General features: G+C 45.6%; 1 protein-coding gene across 2 annotated transcripts in view; it reads left to right on the top strand.

Moving 5' to 3' along the window:
* The window catches only part of CDH4 (cadherin 4), a 424,478-nt gene that overhangs the window by 392,784 nt on the left and 20,183 nt on the right, over positions 1–11,511 (top strand). For both annotated transcript variants that reach the window (XM_017734475.1, XM_017734483.1), the window contains 2 exons: positions 4,166–4,351; positions 9,683–9,936. In XM_017734475.1, coding sequence (XP_017589964.1) covers positions 4,166–4,351; positions 9,683–9,936 — 440 coding nt within the window. The remainder of the gene's footprint in view (positions 1–4,165; positions 4,352–9,682; positions 9,937–11,511) is intronic.

Here is an 11,511-nt window from a genome sequence, read left to right as displayed (position 1 = left end):
GAAGAGCGTTATTGATCTAAATATCAAGTTGGCAGATACGCAGAGTACAATCTAGCGTTTTTTTACACCTCTGGGCTTATTCAACCCCCACAATAAAAAATGCAGGCCTATAAAGATGGAATAAGAAGCAATCAATTAGGATGGCATTTGCTTGTTTCCGTGCTGCAGTTGGGCAAGCACATCACAATTAATGATTTATTAGGAGATTTTCATCTTTTTTTTTTCTTCCTCCATTTTACACAGATTTCTGCAACCAGACCGCAGTTGTTTATTAATTTCCCTGCTTTTCAAGCATCTTTGTTAGATATCATGCAGGAAAGGTAAACCCTTGCCTGGGATGCCAGCAGGGGTTGGGTGGATGCCCTGAAGCGTGAGGAGCTGCAGGTTTTATTCAGGCTGGGTGCCTGCTCCCACAGCTTGCGTGGGCCAGTGGAGCCCCCTGAGTGCAGACTGGCAGCAGGAACTGGGGAGGGATGGGACTCCCCACCACCACATGCACTCACTCTCATTTCGGTTTCTCCCAGCCTAAGGGACCCAGAGAGAAGATTCAGCACTTTGCAGCAGCCATAGCTGTCAGGGGAAGGGCTCAGAGTCTAATAAGAGGACTGAAATGCCCTTATTCTTCTGTGTTAATCCATAGCTATAGGTCATGAAACACTATTTCTCCAGGCAATTCAGCCTTCATAAACCACTGCTGCCTGGAACAAATATTGTGTCATCATTAGCAAATCTTGGAGACAACAGAAAGATCTTTCCTGCAGACATTCATGCGAACAAGTCTCTGCCTTCACAGCTTTTTAGCAAAACCAGCCAGGGAAAAAAGTAAGAACATTGGAAAAAAGGAGCTCCCTTTAGAAGGAAGCCTGAATAATTATCTTTGTGTTCATCTGTCTCAATCCCACACCTCCCTAGGAGTGGCTGCAGTAGCTAATTGGTTTTACTCAGATGTGCATGGCTTCACTGCCCAGACTCCAGATTTATTGCACAAAGTCAAGTCATGGTCTGAATTTATCATTTGTCCCCTACATCAACCCCTTTCTTCTCCTGAATTATATTTGTCTGTGTGTTTATGTGCTGTCAGGTCCAAATGAGATGAAAGACAAATTCTGGGATTAACCAATTTTAGTACCAGCCCAAAAATCAGAATGAATTATTTCCTTTTCAGCAAGGCATGATTTCAGAGAGGCCAGCTCCAGAGGAGTGGGAGAAGGAGTTTTGCCAGCACAGGCTTTTATGGGAGGGGAAGAAAAAAAGACCCTACAGAATTTAAGGATTTAAGAACATGCCAGTTTCAGAAGGAATCCTTATCTGAGAAGGGAAGCAAAGTGTGTAACAATCAGCCATAGAAATCCTTGTGAATGGTCTTTAAAAAAGCACTCTGGAAATAAAGAACTTCAAATGCAACAGTTGAAAGTGAAGCTAAATGAAATACAGGGGAATATGAGTAAATGCTACAGGTATAGGTCAAGCACTGCTTTATCAATCTTGTGTTTACTCCAGCAGCTCCTCTGTTGCCCATTGTTTTACATTGTTTGAATAGATATGCTTCTCTTTATTTGAAAATCAATTGTAATCTTATGAAAGAGAACTTAGAGCAGAGGGAATGCTGGAAAGCGGCATAGTGAAAGATGTTCATTATCCTGAATTACTCCAGGGTGGGGAGGGAATGACATTAAAGAAGTGTGGGTAGCTTTGAGCTGCCATCCTTCCTTTAGCAGGTGTAATTTAATGTCATTACTTAATTTTATTAAAGGTAAAGACAATTGTGGACAATACACATTACAGCATTTACCTATAATAATGATAGTGGGGGAGTGTGAGAGGGAGGAAAGGCAGACTGCAGTTTGAATTCCCAGTAGCTGATGATCTGTAGCTGATGAAAATTATTCTTTTCTTCATGGCACATCTCTCCAAGATATGTTTCTTACCCTGAATAGCTTTGGATGGCTCCTTTGATTCCAGTGAAGGTGCTCTGTTCTCATCAGAAAAACATTTTGCTTTATAAGCGCAATAGGCAATAGCCACTCTCAGTGCTGCTTAGGACTGATAATTTCCTAACTGGACCTAACAGAGGTCAACAACAAGTGGATGAACTCCTGGATTGCCCAGGATGTGCTGAGCATTGTGGTATTTACTCCAATGGAAAAGCTTTATAGGCTGCTGTGGTCTTCCTCCAGGCTTTATATTGGCATGTGCTTGTGTATTTATAATTGTTAACATAACCTCATATTTTAAAATGTGTAAGCTCTGTCATTGTGGGCTGAAAACAGATGTGATGGCTGTTGGAAGAGCTGATGTAAAATCCATTACGTGGGACCTCCATGTAACCCAAATTCGTTGGCAGTCCCTGGGTTATGACCTGCTAAAGGTGTTCAGGGATCATATAGGACTGGCCCTCTTAAATGGGTTAAATACAGCTGATGGTTTGTTCTTGATGACATAATTCTATTTGGTTCTGCAGGGCATAAGCCTGGGAGTGACAGAAAAAACCTGTGGTCCTGAGTTGAAGATCCAAGATGGTTTCAGGGAGTGTTTAACTCCTTTGGAATTACAATATGATACCTTGTTGTCGGCAGTGCAGCCTAAAAGAGGCTGGGGGCTCATGAGCTTGTCACTGCTGCTGTGCCATACAACATTAATTTAATGTAATGGGCAATAACTAGTGTGGATTTAGGAAGAGATGATCCTGTTTAACTAATCTCCTTCAGTTCAGACAAGGGTGATAGTAGAGTGTACATATGACATAATCTAATGGATTTTTCAAGAGGCTTTTGATAAATTTCCATATATTTCCCTTGCTTAAGCTGTGTGCTGCAGAGACTACAAATTGGGCAAGAGAATGGGTAAAGAAAAAGTGAAATCAGGGGAAATAAAGAGCAAAGAAGAGCTGCAGCATGTAGTGGAATAAGAATTATCCTGCAGCTTCCCACTGTTCTTCCCCACCACTCGGCATGGCTGGAAAGAGATGCCATCTGCATTCACTAATGAAAACTTGTTTAGGACAGGTGCATAGCAGAAAAGAGGGCAAGATGCCATTCAGGATACCACTAAAGGGCAAATTTAAGTTTACATTAGCATAAGGCAGACTGAATATTTTTGCTGTCAGCGGTGGAATAATATATCCTAAATATAAGCATCCATAACGGAGAGATGCCAAAGGATGGGGATGGGTTAGGAGGGGAAACGGACTCTTGTGCTAACAAAGGCGTGATTTATTATCATTTACACAACCTGGCATTTGTGCACACCAAAGGCCAGATTTTAGAAGTGCTCTGCTCCTGCAGTTTGGGGCCAGGATTTCAGTTGCAGACACCGAGCCAGCCGCTCCCGGCATTTCCCCAGTGTTTAATTTGCCATATGTCACTCAGAGTGTTGATTTGCGAGTGCTGCTAATAGGCAATGCTGAGACATGAGGACAGTTGAAAATTTGGGAATGTGTCTTACTGGCAGCTTTTGAGCCCCGAACACTGGAAGTATTCACAGGCCAGGATCCCTGATCAGCCATGTGATAAATCAGGGACTGGAAAGCAGAAAAGAATGCAGTTAATGTGTCAGGATGTGCCTGAATGGGACATGCTCCATGGAAATCAGTGCTAAGTGAGAGAATTAAGCGCCAGGAAAGGCTGTGGCAAAATCACAAGAAACACTTCAAATAATGAGACAGAATCAAATCAAGGGCAAGAAAGAAATAAAATGAAGTAAAATCACTGAAGAAGCAATAAAATGGCATCACTGAAATCTGAGTGAGGCAAAATACCTTGGGATAAATGGAGATAGTCATCCTAAAAAATTTAGACATTTTATTCTGCCATTTTCCCATGCTGTTGACAATTAACTCTCTGGTTGATGTAACTGAGCAAGAATACCAGGAATGGTTTTTGTTGGTTTCCTTGGAGCATTTGCTGAATCTTGTGCAGCAGCCGTGTGATAGTGGGTTTGTTCTCCTTTGGGCTGAGAGGTGAAGTTAGGCTTTGGGAAAATACTCAAAGGAGAAAAATAGGAAAATCAGATTTAGAGAGAGATGTGTTGCTCATTACAAATAACTGCATGGTCCCGTTAATGGGACTGGTTTCCCAGTGGGCGTGGTGATGGAAGGGAGAGGGGAGGGAGGTGTGAGGATGGACAGAAAGCTCCCACTGTGACCACTGCTGTCTTTCTTTTGCAGTATTCAGGAGAAGTGCCTGAGAACAGAGTGGAGGTTGTGGTGGCAAATCTGACAGTGATGGACCGGGACCAGCCCCACTCTCCCAACTGGAATGCCATCTACCGCATCATCAGCGGGGACCCCTCTGGCCACTTCACCATCCGGACAGACCCCATCACCAACGAGGGCATGGTCACCGTGGTGAAGGTAAGGGGGAGGCCAAAGCACACCATGTTTGTCACCCTTACAGCTGCAGGGATTGCCAGGTGCCTGCACTTCTTTCATGCCTTCTCTGCCTGGAAGTACTGGGATCTGTTGTTTCCCATCTCTCTCCATGTAGGAGTCCTGAATACTCTCACCTCCAGCGTATGGCACTGGTTCTGGGTTTCCCAGCTCAGCCCAGCGCACCATGAGCTTTCAAAAAGCCTCACATGCTGAAGGGATTCCCAGCACCCGAGCCTGACCTCCACCTCCTGCATCTCCTTGGCTCTTTGAGCTCTGTAAGAGGGAACAGGCCTGGGCTGGGCAGCCCTGCCCTTCCTGAGCCAGAAAAGCCCCTGTTTGCTGTGAATCAAGGGCAGTGTTTCACTGCCTGGGTCAGTCAAGTGAGCCTCTGTGAAAGCAGGGAGTGCAGGAGAGATCTCAGGAGGAGTGAATTTTCTGGTAACAGAAGGAAAGGAAATCTTCCCTTTGACTGAGTTGTTTGGCAGGAAAACTGCAGGAGAAATTTTCCTTTTATAAGGAAATTAAGCTATATAAGGTATTAAGTGATAAACACACCGAGTGGGACAGATCCTCAATTCAGGACAGCTCCACTCAAGTGAAAGCCACCCTGCAGATTGGGTCAGCCAAGGATCTTGTCTAAAGACTCCAAGAAATCAGACTGTAAATATCCACTATCCTGTCTTCCCTCCATGTGCTGGGAGAGCTGGAAGCCTCAAGATACCCACAGCAAGTATCAAATTGTGTTTCCTTCCTTGCCTCCAAAGAACATGGCTTTATCTTCATTGGAGCATTCGCTTCCTTTTTCAGTTTTGAGGCCAGTGAGTGTTTCTGCAGTCATTACACACAGCCAGGACATCATTGGATCCCTTCAGCATTCCCCAAAGCTCTTCCCAGATAAGATGCCTGTGGATGCTCCCTCTGACTACAAAAAACAGCGAAGACATCACGCATAGGCTGTTGAGAAGTGTAGGAGCTGCACAACACACACCATGCACTGCACATGGGAAGGATTAATACCTGCTGGCGTGGATAAAGACAGCACCTTCTGATAAGTCTGGCCTTCCCTTACAAAAAGTTTTAATCAACAACATAGGTAGAAATACTAATGTTTGAAGAGCAGCATGATCCAAGAATAGCTCTGTGCTGAGCTCTGTTTCCTCGTTATTAGCTAAACAAGTTGCAGTCATTCCTAATGTGCTCAGTTTGGGTCTTAGGAAAAATGGCATCAGTGAAATGCCAATGAGGTCACGCTGGCAGGAATGTGTGAGCCTGTCCTGTTCCCTGACCCTTGGGCTATGTGTGTGTGTCTGCAGATGCTGCTCTGCTGAAACTTCAAGGGAGGCATCATCCTACCTGCCAGATGGTATTTCAGCAGGGTCCTCTTATTTATCACTTTTTACTGCTCTGTGATGATGGTTGACAGCCTTACCTGGTGCAACATTATGAAACCTCTTCAAGCTTAGACATGTGTATATGGTTGCATATATGTGTGTAAGTACTGTATATTTTCTGCTTAAACAGAAAATATTCAATTAAGTAAAGTGCAAAAATTTAACTTCCACTGACATCAGCAGCCAGTCTGAAATCGAAATGCCAACGTTTTCACTGCAAGCAGGGAAGGACCCCTTGTTCTAAATCTTGCAAAGTGTCAGGACTGTAGTTTAAAGGCACATCAAAGTGAACAACAGGGGATTTGCATGATCAACACTTCCGCACAAGGACTTGTGCATAATGAACCATCCCTTATTCACAACTTGCAGGCAAAAAACAGGGCAGATTTGTCAAGACACCATTGATGCTGGTGTTGACTTTCCACTGCTATGTAACCCACAGTGATCACAAAGCAGAGAACCACATGAAAATCCAATCTCATCGAGCTGAGCCCAGAGCTTGAAATTGCATTGGATGTCTTCAGTACATCACCTCACCTGATCCCCCTGGGCACCAGGGTTCCCTAGCCTTATCAGGCTGAGGGGCTTTTTGGTGTATTTGCAGCAAGGAGAATGAGTGAAATTGCTTGTGATTAAATTTTCATGGTGAAGAAGGGAAGACTCTTAGGATTCCACCTTCTTCTTTGAAATATGTCGTTCTCAGTTAATAAGTGAATATGCTTAAAGATTTGGGGGATGTACTCTCATCAGACTGGGTGGCCAGTCAGAGCTTGTTCTTTGTGGTGTGGGAGCAGTCTCTTGCTGGTTTGATCACTGATGTGGGTTGAAAACACAGGTAAAAAATTAAGTCAAGTAATGAACCATTTATTTACAGACCCTACATGGCTGGATTTTCACGTGGCTCTTCAAAGCCGCTTATACGTAACTCCTGCTGCAAGCAAAGGAGTCACAGCAACAGCACAGGGAGTGGGGCTCTGTGCAGAATCCCACCACTTCATCAGCATTTTAGGGGCCTGAAATGGAGGGCCAGAAATCCATCCAAACCAGATTTCCCTTTGGAGTTCAGATTATGCTCATGGGAACCATTTTGCAGCTGCCCTCAACAAAACCCCATCTGTAGCTCCAGTCTGATCACCAGAAGTACAACATTTCCCTTTTCTGTTCTTGCCTTTACAAACCATTTCCATAACTGTGCAAGACCCTAATCTTCAAAGAAAGCCTTGATCAAGGGGAGAGAGAAACTTCCCACTCAGATGAGACACCGCAGAGTCTGAAGACAATCTCCCAGAGCAGCAGTGGCTGCCCTGTGGCAGCCAGCTAAGTAAAATGTTATTATAAACTCTGCATGGATCAGAGCTGTGAATTTATAATGGAGATGCTGCTGAAGCTTCAGTTATTATTTGCATCAACTATAACACCAGGCAAATTTGTTCACTTCAGTTAAAAGTACCCCGAGAAAAGGAGGACACGTGGCAAGCCCTCGGCATCGCTCTGCTGCATCCAGGTCGGAGGTGCTCGTGAAGGAGGAGGATGTGCAGCATCTCCAGGGGGATATTTCCCAGCCAGATCAGACACCAAACATCCAGCAAGGAGTATCTGCAAAAGTGCTGCTTTTTAATTTCATGTCAAGTGCTTCTTGGACATAAAAGTGAAAAGTAGGCAACAGTCCCATGTGTCCTTGGCCCAAATGTAGCAGCTCTGTGGGCTTTTTCAGGAGCCTGCTGTCATAGAATGAAAGAATCATTTTGGTTGGAAAATACTTCTAGGATCATCAAGTCCAACTGTTAACCTTGCAATGCCAAGCCCACCATGTCCCTAGAACCACGTCAGATGACCAATATACAGCATTTTCAGTGAGATGCAGGGAGGTGGAAGGGCTGAGTGTGGTGTGAGGAACACAGAGTGCTCTGTGCACCATTATCCTCAGAGGGAGGCAGCTCTAGGGAGCAGAGGTATGAATTGTTCTGGTATAAATTGCTTATTAAGGTGTGAAAGAAGTTCTGCCTTAGGGCTGGACAGTGTCTGGCTGCGAGGGGCTGCTGTCCCATGGGGTTCAATAGCCCAAACACTGCAGAGACAGCACAGGCTCTTGATTTTACCTTTTTTTTCCCAACAAAACTGTGTGAAATACAACTCAATGGACACAGGAGAGATGGGGGCAGATCAGCTCTGTCTTGCAGACTGGAGTGTGGTGGACGCTGTATGGGGACACCGATGCCTCCTGGACAGCCTTTGGGGTGGCTGATCCTGGTCCAGCCCCGCTCCTTACACGATTTTTCTGCAGCCCTGGTTTTGTTGCTCCCAGAAGAAAGAGGAAGAAGCTGAGAGAATGGCCCTACATTTTGGGGGGAAAAAAAACCCCACTGCTTTGCATCAGGCCACATCCTAGAAGAGTTGTGTGTGGTCAGTGTGTCCTGAGCATCAGCAGCAGGGAGTTTCCCACATCATTCCCCATGGAGCTGCTCAGCTCAGCCCCCAGCCGCCTCTGACCCCCTGTGGGGAGGGAGGTGCACAGTGCCTGCGAGCAGGTTAGCAAACAGACCAGCATGAATAAAAGAAAAAAGAAGAAAGTTGGGGGAATATAAATTTAAGGGGTGTGAAAAGAAATTGAGGAAATGCATTAGTCAAATTGTTTCAAGGCCTTGAATAGTGCTTAAATGGGAACTTTTACCATGCATCGGTTTTGAATGCAGCACAAGTCCGTGAGTCAGCACGGGTGGGTGTACTGGGAATCTTTATGCTTCCTTTTATTTATTAAATGTTGGCCCTGCCTGTCAGGAAGCCATTTAGCATCGGGAACATTTGCACTTCAATTGAGTAGAGATTCCGCTGTTTTACCTTTTGCCCCTGAAATTTGTTTCTCTCGTGTAGCCTCCTATGATTTGATTTCCCTCCTGACAATACTGGGTTTTAAACAGGACATGGCAGCCAGCTTTTGCTGCTGTAAATCCCTGCCCAAGTCGGTGTAGCTGTGGCGTTTTACACCTTGAGTGAGCGCTTTGCAGACTCAGCTCTGGAGAAGGTATTAGGGAGGATGGATACGCTTCTAAATTTATAAATCACGGCAAAGCAGTTTTTAACAAGCAGAGGTGTGATCCTGCATAACTCAAGCCTCTCTGGCAGATGATTAGTGACTTCCCTCATAATAATTAGTGGGATGGTTTAGAAATTATTATTATACTGGGCTCAGTCAGTCGTGCCAGCAGAGACATCTCACTCCGTCTGGCTCCTGAGACACATTGTCTTCATGAGTGTGTTGAGAAAAGATCTGTGGCCTCCCAGCAGCAAAACCCAGCTGTAAGAGCTGTAGGCAACCTCCAGAGACCACGAGGTGCCTTGCAGGAGGATGAGAGGTCCCACTGGAAGGACCACCTGCTTAACCTGACCAGGGATTTTTCCTGGCCGCTCCACCTTTACTTAGAAGCTCATTTAAGAGGGAAAATAAAGAGCCCTTCAGGCTCACGAGTCCACAGAGACCATCCTGGTTCCATAGTCAGCAGTTTTCAGTGCTAATAGCACTGCTAAGTGCCTGTCCCATCCCTCTTAACAGGCTCCACCTGTTGCATTAGAGCAGCCCTGGGTGGGTTTGTTCATTTGATGCTCAACTCTCACAGGCAGGTTGTCTTTTGGAAACCACTTAGCACCGGAGTGAAACACTGGGAAAATGCTCCCTGCTGTTTGCAGTTTTTCCTTTGTGGAATTTTTTTAACTATTTGCACTGGAAGGCCAAACCCTCCACTAGGCTGAAGTTGCTCTGGATTTACACCTTCAAAAGTACTGAGCTCAGGAGGAAACAAGATGAGGCAATGACTTTGATATCATCTGCCTTCTAATCTTGCAGTTTCCATCCAGAACGTAGAATTTATTCTCTGCTTGGCAGTGTACTTGCCTGTTTGTTTGTTTGTTTGTTTGTTTGTTTTAGGCAGTCGATTACGAGATGAACAGAGCTTTCATGCTGACAGTGATGGTATCAAACCAAGCTCCCCTGGCCAGTGGCATCCAGATGTCCTTCCAGTCGACAGCAGGAGTCACCATTTCAGTCACAGATGTCAACGAAGCACCGTATTTCCCAACGAACCACAAGTTAATCAGGCTGGAGGAAGGGGTGCCAACGGGGACCATCCTGACAACGTTTTCAGCGGTGGATCCCGATCGCTTCATGCAGCAGGCAGTAAGGTGGGACACCAGGCAGCCAAGGGGCTCCCCTACAGCTGAAAGCTAATTTCCAAACTGACTGGTGGGATATGAATGAAATGCTTGGCAGGGAGTGGCACCTGCAGTCGAGTGCTTGCACAGTGTCCTGCACGCCTGTAAACTCACAGTCCCCCTGCTCCAGGTAAGCCAGGCTCTGAGCAGCTGGGCTAAGGAGAGCAGACAGAGCTGGATCCCGTGTTACTGGCTTGCAGTGGGGCAGGTGACACCTTCAAATGAAGCAGGTTTCTGCATTGTTACAGGGGTCAGGGCTGCCTCGCCCAGCGTGCTCTGGCCTGTGTGGTTCGTGCACTTCATAAACACAGAGGTTTGGTAAAAGGCAGCGTTAGTATTTCTGTTTCATGGGGGGAAACTGAGGCACAGAAAGGGCTAGGCCTGGTTTTTCAAAGGGAATGGCTGGGATTTTTAATCATGCCTTGTGTTGCTTCCAGAGGATTTAGGTTCAACCTGGCTTAAAAGCGCAGTGCAAGAGGAGCTGTCCGCTAGCTCAGAGCAAGGCTGGTGGGGTTACAAACAGCTGCTGGGCAGGCTTTTAAAGTGTCAGTAGTTCAGTATTGCCTGAGCAGTCAAACACCCACTCACAGGCCATTGGCACTTGGTCTGTATCTCACTAATGCTCCCCTTGCCTGCTAGTAGGCAAGTAGGTGCAATTTGTTCCAACCTTCCCTTTCTCTTCAGAGCAGCTGCCAAACATAAGCTCCTCCTTAGCTGCTTTCCCTGTGAATGGGATTCAGCTGGCAAAATGTTAACCTTGTAAAAGTGAGATTTTGATCCAAGCAGCTTAAGATGACTTTTAATTCATGCTGTGACCAAGAAGGTGTCACTCACTCTGTTTTGTCCCACCTGGGCAGACTGGGGACTGAATCCACAGTCCAGGATCCCAGCTCACACACCTTCCCACCAGGAAATAATTGACAGAAAAGTGTAGGTGAAAATGAGAGCCCTTGTGACACTTTCACAACTATTTCAGCTCCATCTGTGCAGACAGGAAATGCATTTCCTGCTCTTGGATGCTTCTACATCCACAGAAATTGGTTTCTTTTTTAAGAAAGTCTGTAAGGGCTAATAGCACTGCTAAGTCTGTGAGGGCTGCAGTATTTTTGGCAAAACCTGAGTATGCAACGTGACCACAGCTGAGACCACTTAAACTTGCATCAGTTGTGACATTTTGTGTCAGGAAGAGTTTGAAATATTTCACCTGGCACGGAGCTGTCTGGTCTAGAAAATGATCGTTTATTCACTGCCTCATCTTGTTGTCTTTAGACAGGTATTGGGACTTTGGAGGAAAGAGACCATTCTAACTAACAAGCTCATTTTTCTTATGTTCTTTTTGAAATATTGGCCTTTGAAGGGTCTTTATTTCCCTGATGTCTGTACCAAGGCTGGTTTTCAGAGGAGAGAACAACTCATTTCTGATTGAGTACTCCCTCTAACCTGGAGGGGGGTGATCTGTAATCCAAACGAGCGCCTGCTGTTCCTGTCATTGCACAGGGCACGTGTAGGGTCTTGTAAGGCTTCCTGTGAATATGAACAGCCAGT

Source organism: Corvus brachyrhynchos, unplaced genomic scaffold (genome assembly GCF_000691975.1).
Source record: "Corvus brachyrhynchos isolate BGI_N302 unplaced genomic scaffold, ASM69197v1 scaffold10, whole genome shotgun sequence".
Taxonomy (NCBI): Eukaryota; Metazoa; Chordata; class Aves; order Passeriformes; family Corvidae; genus Corvus; species Corvus brachyrhynchos.
Note: the sequence above shows the minus strand (reverse complement) of the source record. Positions and strands in the feature narration are given on the sequence as shown.